General features: G+C 35.9%; 1 protein-coding gene across 3 annotated transcripts in view; it reads left to right on the top strand.

Moving 5' to 3' along the window:
- The window catches only part of NR3C1 (nuclear receptor subfamily 3 group C member 1), a 93,944-nt gene that overhangs the window by 58,352 nt on the left and 13,917 nt on the right, over positions 1 to 21,675 (top strand). For all 3 annotated transcript variants that reach the window (XM_045551104.1, XM_045551103.1, XM_045551101.1), the window contains exons 3-7: positions 6,669 to 6,832; positions 12,232 to 12,348; positions 17,410 to 17,688; positions 18,815 to 18,959; positions 20,330 to 20,460. In XM_045551104.1, coding sequence (XP_045407060.1) covers positions 6,669 to 6,832; positions 12,232 to 12,348; positions 17,410 to 17,688; positions 18,815 to 18,959; positions 20,330 to 20,460 — 836 coding nt within the window. The remainder of the gene's footprint in view (positions 1 to 6,668; positions 6,833 to 12,231; positions 12,349 to 17,409; positions 17,689 to 18,814; positions 18,960 to 20,329; positions 20,461 to 21,675) is intronic.

Raw genomic sequence — 21,675 nt, 5'->3', positions numbered from 1 at the left:
AAGGTACATGACATAGTGTTGTAAGGAGTAATAAATGGGACGTGGGGAAAGAGCTGGAACTGGCAAAACCTCTGCATTTAAGTCAGGGTTACTAAGCATAGTGAGAGAAATTCAAATTTCTTTAAGAAAGGAATAAGATATATTTAGAAATAAGTTATTGTCATACTCGAGGTAGAAACAAGTGTTTTCCTCCATCTCTGAAACTTGGTTTGAAGAGTGGAAAATGACACAGCTGTTAGGAACTGAATTACCGAATACAGTGACCAGACTGAGGATTAATTCTTCCAGTGAGAAAGAAATACATTATTTCTTCTGTGAAACAGATTAGACTTTAAGAAGCATAGATAAGTTGACCATATTCTCTCTCCATGTAAATAAATATATAGGACCAGAGAAGCCCGTTACAGATCCAGGTCTATTCTTCCCCATTTCTCCATCACTAAACCCACCTTGGAACATATGGCCCATCTGGAGTTTATTGATTCAAGATTTTCATTTTACGGACAAAGAAACCAAGCTCAGAGACATTGAGTGGCAGGACACTGGTTGTCTCAGAGGTCTGAGAAAGACATCTCTTTCTTCACTTAACCTTTACTGAAAATTCTCCCCATCTGTAGGTTTTTTTGTTGTAACCCTCTCCTTAAGATGAGTGGTATAAATGATACACAGTGGCATGGTGGCTCGTGCTTGTAGTTCCAGCTACTGGGGAGGCTGAGGTGGGAGGATCCTTTGAGCCCAGAATTTTGAGGCCCGCCTGAGCAATGTAGCAAGATCTTATCTCTTGGGAAAAAAAAAAAAAAGCACCATAGTTTTGAGGAACTGTCTCAAAGTTGAAACTAATAGAAACCTCCAATGTAAAGAGAATAATCAGTCTTTTTTTTTTTACTTGCTAAATAAGATAAAATGCATTCTGCTAAAATCATTTAATAGAAATGTTATGAAAGCCTTCCCCTATTTTTCTGTTTGATTTGAAAACTATTCCATAGCTTATTATCCAAAAAACCCCAGTCATCCTTTAGCTAAAGCAGAGATAAATGGGCAGTATGATCACCTAGTGTGTGCAGCTGAGTATTTACAGTTTTCCTAATGAACAAAGGTAAGAAAAGTACAGGTGACTTTAATGTGTAAAAACCACCTTTTAGTGTTAGTGCTAGAGGAAAAATAAATTACTGACTCACGCTAATCCTGTCATTGATAACTAGGCCTGTCTAGTTCCTGGCCTGAGCTCTGTTTTGAATCTCTTGTTAGACTGGTCTTGAATCAAACACTATTTAGGACTGCCTCAGTAGAGCAGGTGCTCCATTTTTAAAGATAGTTTAGAGGGTTTTAAAATGTTTCTGGTCATTGTTAAATTTTCTTTTTTTCTCCACTTTATGTTGCTTAAAGCTTTATGGCAAAGGTTGCTCAATCTCAGCAGTATTGACATTTAAAGCTGGATAATTCTTTGTTGTGGGGGCTGTCCTGTGCATTGTCGCATGTTTAATAGGATCCCTTGCTGCTTCTCTCTAGATGCCAACAGCATTTCCCCAGTTATGACAACACAAATGTCTCCAGACATAGCCAAATATCCCCTGGAGAGCAAAAGTGCTCCCTGTTGAGAACCACTGCCTTATGGTATTTGGACAAAAACTGACAAGCCAATGAATACATATTCCATTTGTAGTTGTTAAAAATTAATCCAGTTGTAGCAGTTGTATTTCCAGGATTTTTTTCAATGTTAATTAATACTTGCTTTCTGAGATGATATCCTTTTTGTTTTTCCCAAATGGATTTCTTGTATTACACTGAAAAACTGTTGACTGAATTCACTTAAATTGAAGACTATGCCAACCACACCATTGGTGTTAGTAATAATTTGGCATTTCTGTCTCTTAATGTGGGGGTGGGGGCAGCCTGTAATTTGGGAAGCAATGCTGTATCCTTTTGCCAGGTACATTACTGTTTCTAGTTCGAAGTAGGGAATTGCAGTTGAGAGAAATTAAAAGGTCACCAAAGCTACTCCATTGCAGAGTTAGGTTATAAATTGTAGCCTGTCTGCTTTAGAGTCTTCACTCACTATTCTCCAAAACAACGGTTCTCACAGTCTGGTCCATAGACTCCTGGGATCCCCAAGACCCTTTTAGAATAATTTTCATGGTAATACATACTTTGCCATTTCACTGTGTTTACATTTGCAATGATGGTACAAAGGCAAAGATGACAAAATTGTTGGTGTCCTAATGTATACCAGTCATTGTATTCACTGTCATGCACTCATTATGAAAAGAAAAAGTGGAAGCAAAAATATTAATTCTGTTAAGTCTCAGCCCTGAATAAATGTGTCTAGCACACTTGCCATTCTCACTGGGAACCAACAGCATTCAAGTATTCACCTGGAACAACCATTCTGTCCTCCCTGAAAAAAGCACCCTAGTATAGTCAGTTCATAATGGAACTTCTTAGCATCTTTAGAATGTTTGGCACAGCTGTAAACACACATTGATCAGTTACTATTACAGATAATGATGCCCTTAAGACACAGACATTTTAGCTTTCCCATTTAAAGGGGGTGAAATACGCACTCTTATTATAGTATACTTTTGATTTCTTCTGCCATATATCCTTAATAAAAGATGACAAGTCCATATGGTTTTCCCTTGAGTTCTAACTATTTGTGTGACAAAAACTGATTTTTTTCCATTGATGTCTGTGGTACACCTGGCAGCTTTCCATGTACTCAGTTCTTATCTGATGTAGCCCAGAATGACTGCCTGAAGGGATGCCAAAAGCCTGACTTAGGTTCCAGATTCTTAGCTACTGTTCTATCAATCCATTTGTTCATTTAGTTTTTACTTTCCCTTTTGTTATCTGTAGCTCACAGCTGAGTGGCCTAAACATGTTTTGCATATGTTCTAATATGTAAGTGAGAATTTGGGAATACTGTCCTAGGTTTTAGACTTAATACTACCTTCTCTTTACATAATACTGATGTAATGCTTATTCATAAAATCTTCAGTTTTCCTAAGAGGGAAAAGAATGAGCATGCATTGAGTACCTGCTAGATGCAGGAGCTGTGTACTAGACTTGCTGTGGTATCTTATTTTCACAACACATACACACAGGTGATTTCCTTCCTAGTTTATTGATGTGGAAACTGAGGCTCCAAGTAGCAGATACCTACCAAGGGTCACAGAAGTTGTTAAGTGGAGTCTGAACAACTGGGATCTACATGTCAGTTTAACCACAGATAGGATCCCTAATCAACCACCTGCCACTGCTACTGCCTGCACGACCTCATGAAGGGTGATGCCATCCTTTTCACAGGGTTATTGAGAGCTAAAACTATAAAGTCCTACAAAGTACTATTTAAAATCTAAATAGACGTGTGTGTGTGTATAAAACTGGTTGAGGAAACATTACAGAAGTACCTTTCAGATCTTTAAAGAATGTACTAATTTTCCATAAACTAAATATACAAACAACTGGTTGGTCCCTAAAAATAGATGTCAGGTGACAGAGATTGGCTGAGCAGGAATAGGAGCATCTTCAGAACAGAAGGCAGGGAAGTTTATGCTTCCCCAACACATTGCCGCTCTGTTCAGTGTTCCAGGACCTTCCTACCTCTCTGTAAAACTCTGGCCCAAAGCAGCTCTTCTACATTAGTCACCAGTTTCCATTAATCAGGGGTGGCTTGTGCCAGATCTACAGCAGAGTCATTTCAGGTTATTCTCTTTTATTATAGGCTCTCAATATACAGTCAGTCCACTTGCCCAAATCTAGCAGGGAAATCAATGCCTTGTGATACAGAAACATAAAGAAATTCTTCTTGACAGTGTTCAGAGAACAATGTGAAGCCCTGGGGCCTATTCTCAGAATTGGGGTGGTGGGAACGCTGTCCTGTTGGCTAAGCCTCTTAGATAAGCAGACAGTTTGCAAGGTTCAGGAAGCTGCATGTGAAGACAATGTAGGTGGAGGTTTTGGGTTTACTGGCTTAATGACTTAAGGTAACATTTATAAGCGAAGTCATCATTCTACAATTATTAACTTTTAACTTTCATTCCTAAACAGAACAACAACAAAAAAGTTGTTACTTGATAAATATAATTTCTAACCAGATTGATAACTAAAACAATATCTTAAGTTAGTTTGCTCTGTGAATTAGTTTGAACATGTTTGTAATTGAGATTTAGTACTGTTATTGGCTGAAATAAACAAAAGCAAGCAATAATAAAGGATGACAAAGAGACAACACCCAAGCTAAGTTTATTCCTAAGTGCCATCTCTGTTAGAGAACAAATTAAAAGTTCTAAGAAAGGTAATGATATGGTTATGAACTTTGTTGTACAGGTAATAAACACTCTTTAATATGTAGAGTTCCAAAACCAACAGGTTGCTACTATTCATATTTTTTAAGGTCTGCTTAAGAACACATGACCAAAAAAGGAATGGGCAGTCTTTAGGCAGAACGATGGAAAATCTTTTTAGCTGTTAAATACATAATACAGTTTTGTTCTAAATTCCTGAAAAAGACCCCAAAAGCAATCACAGCAACAACAAAAATAAATAAATGGGACCTGATCAAATTAAAAAGCCTCTGCACAGCCAAGGAAACAAGAGCAAACAGACAATCTACAGAATGAGAGAAAATATTCGCATGCTATATATCTGATAAAGGGCTGATAACTAGAATCTATATGGAATTCAGGAAAATCAGCAAGAAAAAAATCAAACCACCCCAATTTAAAAGTGGGCAAAGGACATGAACAGAAACTTTTCAAAGGAAGACAGACTAACAGCCAAAAAACATATGAAAAAATGCTCAACCTCTCTAATCATCAGGGAAATGCAAATCAAAACCACAATGAGATATCACTTAACTCCAGTGAGAATGACTTTTATCAAAAAGTCCAAAAAAACAAATGTTGGCATGGATGCGGAGAGATAGGAACACTCATACACTGCTGGTGGGACTGCAAACTAGTACAACCTCTGTGGAAAGTAATATGGAGATACCTCAAAGGGCTAAAAGTAGAACTACCATTTGATCCAGCAATCCCATTACTGGGCATCTACCCAAAGGACCAAAAGACATTCTATAAAAAAAGACATCTGCACTAGAATGTTTATAGCAGCACAATTCACAATTGCAAAGATGTGGAAACAACCCAATTGCCCATCAATACATGAGAGGATTAATAAAACGTGGTATATGTATACCATGGAGTTCTACTCAGCCACAAAAAAAAAAACAATGGTGATCTAGCACCTCTTATATTATCCTGGATAGAGCTGGAGCCCATTCTACTAAGTGAAGTATCAGAATAGTGGAAAAACAAGCACCACATTGCTCACCATCAAATTGGTATTAACTGATCAATACTTACCTGCACATACAGAAGTAACATTCATTGGGTGTCAGGCAGGTGGGAGGGGGAAGGAGGGGATGAGTACATTCACACCTAATGAGTGCGGTGCGCACCATCTGGGGGATGAACATGCTTGAAGCTCTGACTCAGGTGGAACAAAGGCAATATATGTAACCTAAACATTTGTACCCCCATAAGATGCTGAAATAAAAAATGAAGTCAGCAGGAAAATTCCTTAGGAAGATACAACATTAGAAACCACGGTATCATCCAATATGAAATGCAATAATTTTTCCTCCAGTATTAAAAGGATCACTGTTTCACTGGTTTATTAAAATACATTTTTATGAGCAAATGAAGCAAAATGTTAAGAATTGGTAAATATAGGTAAAAGGTAAATATCCATTGCACAATTCTTTCACCTTTTCTGGGAGCTGAAAGTTTGCAAAACAACAAATTATATATCTTTTAAACACTAGTGAACACTAGATCTGTACTCTTGTGGTGAGTTTACAAAATGAAAAATGAGAGAAGCAGATTCACATTTTTATCTTTGTCCTGACAGTGTATTTTCATTCAGTGGAGAGGGCAGAGTGGTCCTCGCTGTTAAAAGACTAGTGCTTTATCCAGTCTTACTGTAAGGCAGACAGGAAGGTTATAGAAAGTGATGTATCTGGATTAGTCTTTTCCAAGTCATAAGAAATTGTGGTTTCAGCTAGGATGACATTGGGAATGAGAGATGGAGGACCAACCTGTAAGATTGTAAAACTATTTTGACTCTGTAGTAGAAGACATGGACATAACTATAATGAGACTTGATTGCATTTAGAAAGATACCTATGTAAGATCTTAAAATTAGGGGAAAAAATTGATGTTGTAAGCAATTAAAGGGGTAGGAGGCATCTTTTGGGGGTGATAGAAATATCCTCTCTCTTGATTGTGGTGGTAGTTACATGACTATGTAACAAAACTCATAAATTATATACTTAGAAAATAGTAAATGTTATTGTGTGTGACACCTTAGTAAAGGTGATTGTAAAAATAAAACCCAAGGACTAAAAATGATAATTGCTACATAAACTACAACCTTGTCATTCCATTTTGGGGACACTTCAGAAGAAATGATCTCATTCTTAATTTTGTATAAAAGAAGAATATAACACTATTTGAATATGTTTAGAATGAAACATTTTAGTGCCTGGTAGTACCAGAGTTCAGTGTGACCGTGGTGACTGTGGAGTGAGAAACTAAGAGAACTGTATGTTGATACTCCTTTGATAGTCATGACAGTTAAATCCTAACACTGTTTTTCTCCTTCTCTAGCCCTGGATTGAGACCAGATGTGAGCTCTCCTCCATCGAGCTCCTCAACAGCAACGGGACCACCTCCCAAACTCTGCCTGGTGTGCTCTGATGAAGCTTCAGGATGTCATTATGGAGTCTTGACTTGTGGAAGCTGTAAAGTATTCTTCAAACGAGCAGTGGAAGGTAGTGTGTGTTTTGAAGAGTTTTATTTTCCCTCTATTTGGTTCCCATTTCTCAGAGTGGATTTTGAAATTCTCATCATATGCAAAGCCCATTAGGCTAGATATCAGTTAAGAGGGGAGAAGGAAGGTATTTTAAACACACACATGCGGAACTAGAATAAAACAGTGAAGTACAAATTGATGCAAGAGAGTTTGGTCAGGGAGCTGAAGGTAATGTGAAGTGATGGTGCTCACTTTGGGCAGTAACATAACAGTCACTGTGTCAGAATTATGAGCTTTGACTCCCACAGGTCAGTTGGTTTCATAGCCACCAACTCTACCGGTCTGGCAAAAATGACTGACAGTGAGAAGTGAGAGAGGGGACAAAAGACATTCATTTCATTCATTGTTTTTCTGTTGAGCCAGGGCACCATGCTAAGTGGTATAAATACCATTAAGATCTGATCCCTGCCCTCGGTCTACTAAAGTGAAAGATGAGTTAACAATTACGAGGTACAGAGATTATAATACAGAGGAGGAAGTGATAAACTCTGCCTGATGAGGTCAAGAAAGAAGGTATTTTAGAGAATGTGATTTCACTAATTAATACAAACCTTACCCTTGTTGTGGATTCAGACTGCTGATAGGGCAATGGCATTTTCTCCCTAAAGGAGGAGAAATTCATTCCATAGAAAATTGTTACTGGAAGGGATTCTAAAGTTTTCTAACATTACCAGTGAATCCTCTTCGGAAAAAGTCATGTGATTTAGTTATTTATAAAGCAGTTGAAGACAGTGTGGCCTAAACATATTACCTGAAGCTCTGATTATATTATTTTTTAAAGAAATGTAATTATTCATTCACTGTATGAGGATTATTGTTATTTGGCTAGAGTTGTGTTTGCATATCTCTGAGAATTAGATGAGTCATCTTCTTTTGTTTGGATTACTTGTTAATACATTAGCAAACTATGAAATTACTCATGTTACCTCACATAGACCACAAGGATGCCAGCTGTGGCCAGGGGAGTAGCTCCCACCTATTGAGTTATAAGTAAAACCCACCCCTGCTTAGTACCATACTCCTAACAAAGTGGATGCTATTTAACACATACACAAAAGGAGAAAGTCTCTTCTTGTCCTCACTTTACTGTATTCAGCACTTTCTTAACTGCTTACATATTTCCACTGTATAAATTCAGTGACAATAGTAATGTAATACAGATGATCCCCCAACTTAGGATTTTTCAACTTTACATCCATTGATTATGCTCCTTGACTTACAGTGGGGTTACCTACAGATAAGTTGAAGACATACTTTGGACTTACAGTGGATTTATTGGGATGTAACTTTGTTGTTCGTCAAGGAACATCTATACAGTATATAATGTATAATACTGACAGGTTGATTTTTGACAGTGAAATTCAGAATGAGACAGTGGAGTCTTAAAAAAATATGGGTATTAAAAGAATCCTACAGTGAGCTATGATTGCACTACTGCACTCCAGCCTGGGTGACAGAATGAGACCCTGTCTCTTAAAAGTAAATAAATAAGACCAAGAGTGGTGGCTCATGCTGGTAATCCCAGTGCTTTGGGAGGCCCAGGCGGGAGGATCACTGGAGGCCAGGAGTTCGAGACAAGTTTGGACAACATAACGAGACTGTGTCAACAAAAAATTTTTAAAAACTACCTGGACATGGCAGTGTGCACCTCTAGTCCTACCTGCTCAGAAGGCTAAGACAGGAGGTTCACTTGAGCCCAGGAGTTCGAGGCTGCAGTGAGGTAAGATTGCACCACTGCACTCCAGCCTGGGTGATAGAGTGAGACCCTATCTCAAAAACTAAATAAATAAAATTTTAAAATACTTTTCACTGTCCTCCATTTTAACTAAAATCGTTCTTTAAGACAGAGCTACAAATTCAAATGCTTACAGGGATCAACTATGTGTCATTCCGGCCAAATATAATACAGTTGGACAAAGAAGGGTGTATACATGCCCTACCTGAAAGCATCCAAATACAATTAAAACAGAAAACAAAGCTAAACATATCCCCCATATACAAGACCACTATAGGCCATGTGCCTTGTGTGCTTAATCCCTGCTTTAAAAGTAAGTTCTTGTTTTTTAGGTAAAATTTAATTGATTATTAATTGTACTATTTCAAAATGTTTATCATTTAACTATTTCAGTAAAATATCGTTAGATTACATGATTAGTAAGAAAGGGTTTAAGTGTGGAATATGTTAAGTAAATCATTTTGTTTCCTCCTTTATTTGGATTTTAATATTCTCAAAGGCTTTCCAGCTCTAAATTCTATAATCCCTTAATAACCTAACTTATAGCAGGTCTTCTGTGTTTCCTATCCAGACACAATAGAAACACACTTTGAAGCCTAGGTATATTTTGGAGCACTTTCTTAAACAGTTATGCAAATCATAGAAGATACATCTTTATCATATACTTAGCACTCCATTTTTAATACCTGCTAGACATTATAAGTTATCTCCCAAAGTTGGGATAGTATAATAAATACCCAAACATTTAGCTACCCTTAGGGTTTTACTTATTTATTGTCCGTGCAACCCAGATCAAGGATAAATTTTGTTTTCTTTTTAATTCAGTATTCTGGGAGTCACTTTTCTGCATACAGAAAAGAACTATGGGTAGGCTCCATTTCTTTCTGTGTATACTATATCAATGATCTTTTGTTTCCCAGCCCACCAAGTCTCTTGTTCTTATATTCCCTTTGCCCAAAAGTATAAATACATGTAATCTTTGTTGGCAGGTAATAATGGAGATACATACCAGCTACCCTTAATTTACCATGTGCCAAGTACTGTGTTATATATATATGTCATACCATTTAATTAATGGCTTTGTGAGCTCTTGGATGCTATCATGATCTGTACTCGATAGACTAGGAAATTCAGAGACTTTAAGTGGCATTCAGGCCATTGGTAGGGGCTGCAGTCATCTGAAGGCTTAACTGGGGCTAGAGGATCCACTTCCAAGCTCGTTTACATGGCTTTTAGAAGGAAGCCTCAATTCCTCACTATGTTGACCCCCTCTAGACTGTTTTCAATATAGCAGCTGGCTTTCCCTGGAACAAGTGAGCCAAGAGTGTGTATGACTAATGCGGAACCAATAATGTCTTTTATAACCTAATTTCAGATGTGACATGCCATCTTTATTTGTCACGCAGACCAATCCTAGTACAGTATGGAATGGGACTACACAAAAGCATGAATACAAGGAGGCAGAGATCACTGAGAGCCATCTTGGCAGCTGACCACCATACCTACCATAAATAGAAAACCTGAATCACTTGCCAAAAATAGTATTTATTTTTATGGTTAAAATCTATGTAAATAAAACAATGTTAAGATATTTCAGCTGACCTGAAGGTTCTTCACCTGACATCTCTTTTATTAGTTAGGGAATTTACCAAGTGGTAGAAGACATAGGAACTCTAAAATAAAATGCCTGATTATCTTATCAAAAGGATTGGCAGGAAATGACTTAGTAGTGGTACATGACCATGTGTTATGAAATAGTGAAGACAAGTTAAAACTCATTTTATAGGTAAGGAACAGACAGGCCTTACCCAACTCCATGGTCATAACCAGATAGGACTAAGTTTAACTTATGAAGGTACAATACCCCTGATCAGTAGCTCAGATTCTTAGTTGTACTCAAGACATACCTAAGGTAAAGAAATCAATGTTAATGTAATATACACATTCTGATATTTCAGTTGGATATAAATAAAGCGTCAGAATTGTTTTCTACTGTTTCTTCTAGTAACTACAAGTAGTGATTTAGGAGTATTGTTACGGGGTAAAACTTTTTTGTAGTGTAACTGCTTCAGCAATGGATGCATGTTGTTCCTACTTTCACTTTATAGGGGATCACTGGGTTAGTGCTTCCATTTCACATCCAAGTAAAGAAGCTAGGAAACTTACAGAATACAGAAAGGAATTGAAACAGCTGGTACAGACATTTGGCATTGAAGAGGAGCTCTGGAACAAAGCTGAATTGTAGTCTATTAGTCAACTTTGTGGCCTATTCATCACAAACAAGGAATTGAACCTGATACAGTTAACCCTCTACCCAAAACTAGTATTTAAAGAGCATTGTGATTTACCGTATCAGGAAAAAGCAGATGGATTAATAGTTCATTTTCATCCAAATCATGTCTTAGGTTGTCCTAGGCATAAAGGATCTTTTGCCAGAAACCAGAACTGGTAGATATTTAACCTAGTGAGTTGATAACTATGATTCTTTTCTTTTTCTTTTTTTGAATATGATTTATTCCAGAGAAATACCCTGCAGAGTCTTGTGAAGACCATCCCCTCTAGTGTAAGGTATATGGACTCTTAGTTATCTAGTGTATCTACACAGACAGGCAGGTCCTGTGTAGGAGACTTCTTCCAATTTTTGTCAGGGCAGCAGATGCTCAGATAATTTTCTTCAACATTCAATAACCAGATTAAAAGAAGACATCAAGAATGTGCATGTGGGAGGTAGAGAGACTTTTGAATTTTCCTTGAAAATTTTTGCCAGGAGAGAACTGTGATTCTACTTCTTAAAACATTATTTAACTCTGTGTGCCAGAAGATTTCAGATAGTGACAATCTTTAAATTAATATTTGAGGTCAAAGGTGAATTCAAACATCTTTATATTCTAAAAGCATGTGACATAATGATCTCTATAAGATCAATATATAGTAGTTTAGTTTGCTAAGTCTGTGATTCGCCTGACCAGTTGCTGGCAGCCTTAACATTCAAGATTAAATATTGCTGTTTACCTATCATTTTATTTAAAGTCAGGAGGAGGGGCACATTTTATTTGCATATGGTGGCATACTGTTGAATTAAAATCATTTTGGGACTCCCACAGTGTTTTCAAACCAGTTTCCTCTTTCTTTAGCCCTCTTTATCATTAGGTCGAAAGTCATAATGGCGATTTCAGACAGCATCTGCAACTGTTAAGACAATTAGTGAAGTACAATTTGTCAAAAAAAAAAAATGGTTACCCTTGGTAGGGTAGTGACTGGGATTGGGAGATTTGTGGGGTACTTTTCTGTCTCTTGATCTGAGAGTTGATTACATGAAGGAGTGCTTGCCTTGTGAGAATTTATTAAGTAGTACGCTTAAGAGTTGTGTACTTTATGTATACTGCAGTAAAGTATTTTTAATGAACTGTTTTCAATTTGTTGAACAGAAAAGCAATGTCTTTTTTGTTTGGTTTTTAGTTGACCTGTCAACTTTGTAATGGCAATGTAGGCAGGAACACTTCCCTAATCAGTACCTGTGTGTGGGCCGTGGCTATGTTCCATCTGAAACAACAGATAGAGGCCATCCAGAAGAAATACCCTTTAAGACTTGTGAAATTTTAACAGTTCCGTTTATTCCATAGGACAGCACAATTATCTTTGTGCTGGAAGAAATGATTGCATCATTGATAAAATTCGAAGAAAAAACTGCCCAGCATGCCGCTACAGAAAATGTCTTCAAGCTGGAATGAATCTGGAAGGTAATATAAATACCTGAAAGCAATTGTTTGTCTTTGTATCACATAAAAATTTAATGTTTTATTTTTGAAGATACAAATAAGGAGATGCAATAATTTAGTCAATTCAGTATATATATTGCTTGACTAGCATAATTTTATATTATTGCCCAATAAAAACAGGAATTTCTTTCATGAATATATCATATTCTGTTTATCTACCAGTTCTTATTACACAGAAAATTCAGTACAGCCAGACTATATACCAAGAAAGGAAATTATGTAATAATGAAACTTGTACAACAGGAGGCAACTTTTTCTTTCTTATTCCTTTCTTCAGCCTCATAAGTATTTCCTAAGGTTGGAAATGTTTCTGTATCTCATATATTTACATGCCCATTTTTCTGTCTTTTACCAGTTAGAAATACCTATAGACATACATGTTTTATTACAGATCCGCAAGGAAAAAAAAAACTCAGAGAGGCAGTGGAAGGGCTTTGTTTATCAAGTAAAGAAGAAATCTGAAACTAGTTATAAGTTGGAGTTTCATATCCCCATGTACATAACAAGTTGTATTAATTAACATTGGTCTCACCATTTAAAAACTTTCCTCTGAAAAAAGTTTGGAATTCTGTTCTAGATGAAACTGCAAGGTCTATGAAGGTGGTGGTGGTGATCTGATAATCCATGTGTTTAATATTTGTTGTGGTGGATTTTTATTCAGTAAGTATGCACCAACAAGCCAGTCACTAGGCATAAAATGAATAAAATTTGGTGCCTGTATTCAAGGACTATACTGTATAGTTAGGTTGCAGAGTCAATCACAAAATAGCCTGGCACACCATAAAAGGAATAGAGCCACCGGAGCAAGGGAAGGGGTACCAAATTCTGTCCAGGAATTCAGGGAAGAAGTAACATTGAATTTTAAACCTATAAGCTGAGTAGGAATTAGATTAAAAATAAGGACAGAAACATGATCAGATTTGTATTTTAGAAAGACCAATCCTGTATGGGGAGACTAATTAATTAATGTGTACGGCAGTCATCCAGATGAGAGACTGAGAGAGAATGGAAACCATATGGTTCTCTTGATAGGAGATACTAATTATTGTTGCTATCTAGCTCACTGTGTGTGTTGTCAAAGTACTTAATAGATTTATGAGTATGACTATGAAGAGTCTAATTCCCCAGACCACACAAACAGCTGTAAGTTTGACCAGTTTATTTAAACTTGACTATAGAGTGCCAACACGTTAAACATTGATAGCTGCCCACTTTTTTTTAGGTGTTACAAAAGCTAGAGATTACAAATCCACATGGACCTTGGAAGATAAAGAAGTTTTCTTTCAGTGCCACAAGGGTAGTTTATTTTTGTTATAAAAACATTATCCTCCACTTTCTTACATACCGAATCTCTGCCTAGATTTTACCAAGTTTCATTTTGTTGCTCTCTAAGCTCCTGTGTATGTCATATTTTTGATCATTTGAATATATATTAAGGCACATGAGTTCTTAGTGATTCTTTTATTTCTTTTCTCTAGCCCCAGTTTTACTAGTTTTCTCCCATGTTTCATCTCAGCTATTTTTTATATTTAGAAATAGGATTTGAATACAGCTCAAAGGACAAACCCAAATAAAATTCTGTCATATCTCTAATGTAGTATGGTTGCTTACCCAGTAACATTTTTTAGGTACATATCAAATTTAAGATCTTTGGACCTTTAGGCATGTAACGCTTCTTGGGCAATTCCTCCCTATGAGGGAATTCTTCAGTCAAGAGAAATAAGATATCAACCCTAAAGTAATGATTCTGATGGACTAGGTTACTAAGTTTGTCCTTTTTCTTCTCCTTTGTATAGTTCAATAACAATTGCATGTCCTCTGCCCCTACCCTCCCTGGAAGACAACCAGGAAGTGACTAACATCTTATTTTCTATTATCAAGTATACCCTCACCGCCATTTCCAATCGGGTCTTTTGTTATAAGTCTGACAGACTTATAAATAAAATTTAAGCATACAATTTAATCTGAGCTGCTATTTCTCAAAATGCTATATTAAAAAATACAACCAATTATATGCTTTTATAAGTTGTCAATATATCAGAACAGTGGGGAAATGAACATTTGTCAAGTGCTACCACATGCCAGTCTCTGCTATATATTCTTCCACTCAGAGAGGTTACTTGGGACCCTCATATTTTGAAAAACATCTTTGAATAGGTCCATGATTAACTTTATATCCACTTTTATACCACATGGTAAAACAAAATTCTAGTTTGTCATTTCATAATATACTAGGTGTTAGTTGGCACTTATACATATAGTTGATAATCTTAATTCTCTTTGTAGACATACTGAAAAATGCTTTAAAAAAAATCTAAGTTCATAGGGTGTGTACGTGTATGTACGTGGTTTTAGTGTGAAAGCATCATTTCTGTTTTGAATTAATCCCAGTATACATAAAGTCTTTATTTGGAGAAGGTATTTATGTGTGCCACAATATAGATGAGCCATACGTTTTGTACTTAATATTCTCTTGTTCATCAGAGAGCTTCCCCTAAGCCAAGCGGTTTCAAAGATAGCCCAGAGTAACTTTGCAGAGGCAATTGGTTAGCTCTCTCAGAGTTCAAGTCTCTCCATAAATGTAACTTAGTACTGCAAGCGGTGTATTTTGATCCTGTTGCCCCATACCAAGTAAATCTCATTTATTTTAAGGCAGCCTTCCTTCACTGCTTAAACTGCCTGGCATTTAAGAACAGATAAGTTTTATAACAGAGATCCTAAATGTTTTATATTCATTTTAAAGTATACTATAATTATTCCAAAGTATAACTTTTAGTATACACAATCAAATGGAACTTTATAGGCAAGTAGGCTTATGCCATTATCAGATTTCTTACCTATATAAACTAAGGTTTAAAACTAGATAAGATTTCTTTACCTCTATTAAGGAGGAACTAAGAGTCATCACAGACTCAGGAACACTTCTGTAGAGATCAAATATTGATTGCTAGTCTACTAATGTGCTCCAATGGGTCAGAAATTTATAAAGAGTAAAATTTTATTAACTAAATTGCTTAAAAATAGTGATTGGTTAACTAAATTAACAACCCCTTGCTGAAGATAGTTTGAAAATTTATTAGCACTATTTCTTGCTCTAGCCATTACAGCCAAGTTCTAGCACTAGCACTTCTTAAGCTTTATGCAGAAGCATCAGTTCTCTCATTTAGGTGTACAGATTAATAGTAAGAAATTCAATCATAAACTGAGTCATAGAAAAAGATTTTTGAAAGTTCTCCAGCTTGTCACTATCCTTTCTTCTTTGTTCTAATGTGGAGTGTAGAAACATGCATTCTAGATCATTTAAAGTTACGGTCAATTGAGGTTTTCACAGTACTTCTTCAGTGTATGAATTTAGGACATGTTCTCTTTTACATTGTCAACGAAGTACATTCCATGATTTTGGATGTGGGTTTCAGTGAGATACTTTTGGTAATATGTTTCTTTATGTATAGGAGCTCTTCCTGTTTAAAATTTTATCACTACCCTATAGGGTTGTATTATCTGAATTTAAAATATTCTAAAAATATATTCTCCTACAAATTGAGGTAATGGTAGTTCTCAATGGTACTTACTGTGTGCCAGGAACTGTTGTAAGCATTTTCCATATCTAATTGATTTAATTCTCACAACAACCCTATGAGGTAGGGGCTAATAGTATCCTCATTTTAAGGCCCAAGGAGTAATATAGATACTCAGCTACAAAATGGCAGAAGCAGGATTTAAATCCAAACATGCTGGTTTCAGATTTGTGCTCTTTACTACCCTATCATACTATGCCTCCAAGAGAGCATGGTAAACTGAATTAGAATAGTTCTGTCGTGATTCTGTTTTGAAATGTTCACTAGAAAGTCTTAAATTTCTCAATACCCCATTTAGCACAGAACACAATAAGAATGGAACCATTTTTTCCTTTCTAACATTGGACATTGAAATATAGTTCCCACTACCATATCTGTCCTCCACAAACTATGTATTATGTCATTTTAGGGACACAGGATCTAGTAATTATTTTTAAAATGATTTACACTTACTTTTCCCTTTGCAAAATGGTTTGCATCCTGGATAATTGAAGCAGGTACATTTCATCTTTCATATGAACTACACTTCTTGCCCTTTCTTACAGTTCTGAGTGCCTTCTCTGTAAGAGAATAATGTAATTCTCATTTAGTCACTAAAACAAATAACTTCAGATAAGTTTACTAAAAAGTCTACAGAATCCATATTGTACTTTCATTAGACTGTTCCATACAAAGTCAGAGGTAAACGATAACTTTATTTACTTTGCATATAATATGAAAATGGATGCTTTAGGTTTAATATAAAATTCTTTACAAAAGGGATGTTTCCTGCTCATAATTTAAAGGTTTTCTTTTCCTCTCCTAAATGTTTTTAGTCCCAAGCAGTTATCTATCATGTAAAGATAAACAGGTTTTTTCTATTGTTAGAACTAACACTGGTTTTAGCATGTAATCTGCTGTGTCATCTTCCCATCTAGATAAGAAAGTGGCTTTGTCCAAGTGTACAAATAGCGTTGCTCTCTTCATTATATATACTATCGTAATTTAGGACCTAAACTGCAATTTCTAATCTATTACAAGCTTAGATTCTTTTAATTGATAGTAAGAATAATTTGCCTTATATAACCAATGAAATATTTACAGTTAGAGTGAAAGTGAGGCAAAAAATAATTTATAGAGGAATCTACAGAAGTGATTTACTTGGATGGTTTTAACATAGTGTTAAAAGAAAGTTATTTTGTATAAGGTATAACCATAATGAAGAAATTACTGGCTTATTTGTAAGGAAAATTAATATTGGCACAGGGTCCTGTGGGTCTTTTGCTTTCACAAAAAAAAAAAAAAACATTTTTTCTCCTCTTCCATGTCACTTTATCATAATTGCTAAATAAAGTATGTCTCCTGTCTTAATAGTTTCAGAAATTAAGAATACCCCTTGAATAAAATGCATAGCCCAGACCTTCCCATTAAAACTCATTTCTATGTATTCTTTTAATACCCATAGCTCGAAAAACAAAGAAAAAAATAAAAGGAATTCAGCAGGCTACCACAGCGGTCTCTCAAGAAAATTCGGAAAATCCTTCTAACAAAACAGTAGTTCCTGCAACATTACCACAACTCACCCCTACCCTGGTGTCACTGCTGGAGGTCATCGAACCTGATGTGTTATATGCAGGATATGATAGCTCTGTTCCAGATTCAACTTGGAGGATCATGACCTCACTCAACATGTTAGGTGGGCGGCAAGTAATTGCAGCAGTGAAATGGGCAAAGGCGATACCAGGTAAGATGCAAAGGATGACAGAGCTACTATATAAACCTTTGTGTTCTCTGGAACAAAAACACTCTGACCTTTTATCATCCTGATCCCGTGGCTTATATTGCTTACACTGCTTTTTCAGATCATTCCCCACAGCACAGTAATTTCAGATAGGATGGTGCAATGTCAGAACTAGAGCTACAAGACTTACTCAATATTCCTTTTACACTAAAGTCTGGAAGAAAATGTATACCGAATTCTATTAGTTTTCCTTCAGTGTATCACTTTTAAAAATCAGGTTATTTATAAACTTGGTTATTTATAAATATCAGGTGTGTTCACTCTTTATCAAAAATGATTTTAACTCTTAATCAATGAAATGCTATACACTGAATGTAAATTTTAATCTAAATGTTTAAAATAATTGCAAATAAAAGTTTCCCTGTTGCAACTTGGTCTGGATGGCAGAGGTCAATGTTGGTGTGAATAGCAGGGCAATTTTTTACTTAAATTCATTGATTAACATACCAAGCCAGGACTCTTTTTCTTTCTTTTGGTAATTAATACATACTAGTACATCTGTGTGGTATATGTGATATTTTGATGCATACAATGTGTAATGATTAAAGCATGGTAATTGGGATATCCATCATCTCAAACATTTATCATTCCTTTGTGTTGGGAACATTCCAGATCTTCTAGCTATTTGGAAATATACAATAAATTATTGTTAACCGTAGTCACCATATTGTGCTATTGAATACTAGAACTTATTCCTTTTATCTAACTATATTTTTGTACCCATTAACCAAGCCTTCTTCATCTCCCCTCCTAGCTTCTGATAACCACCAAGCCAAGACTCTTGGCTTTCTATTTTACTGTTTAGTTCATGTTTACCTAAGTAGACAAAAACTGGCTACTTACACTGAATGCTATTAAAAAACACTGAGGGCTTGGATACGAATGTGTCAGCGAATGTGTCAGATGACAAAGGAAAACTGTGTCTACTTAGTATTTCATTTCCTTTATTTGTTAGGGGTTCACCAAAACAAGGCTAATTGATTTAATCCTTCTTTGGCAGTTCCCAAAGAGATGATCCTCTTTTTGGCAGTTCAAATGTTGATTCATACCTTTATTTCTATTAATTCAGGATTCAGGAACTTACACCTGGATGACCAAATGACCCTACTGCAATACTCGTGGATGTTTCTCATGGCATTTGCCCTGGGGTGGAGATCATACAGACAAACAAGTGCAAACATGCTGTGTTTTGCTCCTGATCTGATTATTAATGAGTAAGTTGTATGTAAATCATTTTCCCTGAATTTATATGGTATAGCTGATGTTTTCCTGATGGATTGCTACTATGATAATTCAGGACTGAATCGATCCTACCAGGTATCTAGAAACTGGGCAAACTTGAAATAGAGTTGTTTATCAATGCATTCTACATGAGTAAATTCATCATTAGTAAATTCATCATTAGTAGTTTTCAGGGTGCCACATTAAAAGTAACAGTGGCAAACTGAAATGTGTCCAAAATGGCAAGGAGTTTGGGAATTAACAGGATGAACATGGTATGTTTGGAGAAAGACAAAAGAAGATTTGAGAGCAATGAGGACAGCCTAAAGAGATATTCTATGAAAACAGAGCAAACATGTTCCCTCCCTGTAGGGTGTGCCAGATACAGGTAAGGAGTTACAGAAAAGCATCTATTTGAGCTGAATGCTAAATGGGAGGGCCTGACTTATGATGTAGGAAGCAAGCTGCCATGTTGTGTTTTATCAGGGACTGGATAGTAGCCCCAGATGATAGAGGAATTCTAGATCCAGGACACTTTACTACTGCTAGATAATTCCAAGGCCACATATCTGGCAGGGTTGGTAAGAACTACCTTCCCCTCTATTAGGCCAGCTGTGTTAAAAACTAGTCTAATAAGTCCTGGCTGAACCGTTAAATTAAACTTGGTGTTGTTTCTCCATTGTTGAAAACTTGCAGAAACTGGAGACAAAATGAACTAGGCAGAGTTTTCAGGCATTCATTGCCATTTCAAAAGTCAGGAAACTTTAGAGAGGAGATCTGTTTGAAAATCATAGATGTGATAAGGACTGTTGAGAATCATAATCAAGAACTGATTTGGTACCTTTAGTTAAAAGAATATTCATTCACATGCCTGTCAGAGGCAGATTTTGGGTCTCAAAAGTCTAGAGTCAAGTTCTAGTTCTGGTCCTCTGCATAACTATGAACAGCATCACACACAGTTGTCTTTAGGATGGAATGTTGTAAAAACAAAAATACCTTTTAACTGGGTAGGATCAAAACTGTGTTGTCTAATTGACTATTTTCAAATGATAAACTTTGGTTTAAATGAGCAACTGATGATAAATTCTGTAAGAATAAATTTGTAAATTAATAGAACAATACCTGGCATGCATGATAGGATATATTGTCTCCAATATAAAATTAGATTAGTCATTAGTCTCTTTAGATATTCTAGATCCAGGAACAAGTTTTAGGACAGTTTTCTAAAATTTTGATTCCATAGAGAATTAGCATATTTTCCTTTATGAGTTCATAGTTTTACAAAATAAAACCAAAAAAAAATTTTTTTTTGGAACTAGCACTATTTCTTTCTAACTCAAACTCTGATATTTGTATTTCACAGGCAGAGAATGAATCTACCCTGCATGTATGACCAATGTAAACACATGCTATATGTTTCCTCTGAGTTACAAAGGCTTCAGGTGTCTTACGAAGAGTATCTCTGTATGAAAACCTTACTGCTTCTCTCTTCAGGTTGGTATAACACCTATTTACTTCTAAAATTCACTTCTATATGTCAAAAGCATGAAATATGAAAGTCTCAAAATAAGGGTTTACTTATATATACATAGTACTAATAATTATACCAAGTCTAAATAATAGTAGATGATTTTCATAAATGTAAAACTTTAGAAAGGCACAGTGATACCAAGATTCATAAGACAAATAGGTGTAGCAGAAAGAGAGAGCGAGGTATATGAGCCGCACGGGGAATTTGTGCAGAATTTTGTTTTCTTCCTTTGACCACACCACTATATAAGACATGGAGAAAGAAAGCCAACTACAATGATTTCATTTCTCTACTGCACTATTAGTGGGTCAAAAATTTCAGTGATATAACAAGTACCTCCATGTATAAGAAATTATGGGAGACAAAGATACATCCTAGAAAAGGTGTGCTTAATTACTATGGAGGGATTGGAGCTGGACTGTTAGAGATATTCTATTTTGCAGTTAAGAGTTTATGAAACAATCTTGAAAGTTGAGGTAAAGCTACTGGTATATAAACTTCAGTGAGATTATTTTCAGATAGCAAGGACAACGATGTCCTTTGGTAGGTGAATGGATAAACTGTGGTGCATCCAGATGATGGAATAGTATTCAGTGCTGAAAAGAAATGAACTATCAAGCCATGAAAAGACATGGAGGAACCTTAAATGTGTATTACTAAGTGAAAGAAGCAAATCTGAAAAAGCTACATACTGTATAATTCCAACCATAAAACTGTGGAGACGGTAAAAAGATGAGTGGTTACCAGGAGTTAGGAGAGAGAGATGAACAGGCAGAACACAGAAGATTTTTAGGGCAGTGAAAATATTCTATTTTCTGTAACGTTGGCTACATGTTTATTACACATTATGTCCAACACCATGAGTGAACCCTAATGTAAACTAGGGGCTTTGGGTGATCATGACGTGTCACTGTAGCTTCATAAGTTGTAATAAATAAATGTATCTCTGTGGTGGAGGATGTCAATAATGGGGAGGCTATCCATGTGTAGGGCAAGATCTCTATACCTTCTCCCAGTTGTGCTATGAACTTAAAAAACCTGAGTCTGTGAACCAGTTGGTATTATAAACTTTAGACCATTCCAGTAAAATGTATGTATCAAATTAATGTTTATGGCTAAATACCTCTTTCATATATAAATAAGTTGGCAACTTTTTAAGAAATCTTCATTCCATTAGT

The sequence above is a fragment of the Lemur catta genome, chromosome 5 (genome assembly GCF_020740605.2).
Source record: "Lemur catta isolate mLemCat1 chromosome 5, mLemCat1.pri, whole genome shotgun sequence".
Classification (NCBI taxonomy): domain Eukaryota; kingdom Metazoa; phylum Chordata; class Mammalia; order Primates; family Lemuridae; genus Lemur; species Lemur catta.
The sequence above is the reverse complement of the archived record's forward strand: the minus strand, read 5'-3'. Positions and strand labels throughout refer to the sequence as shown.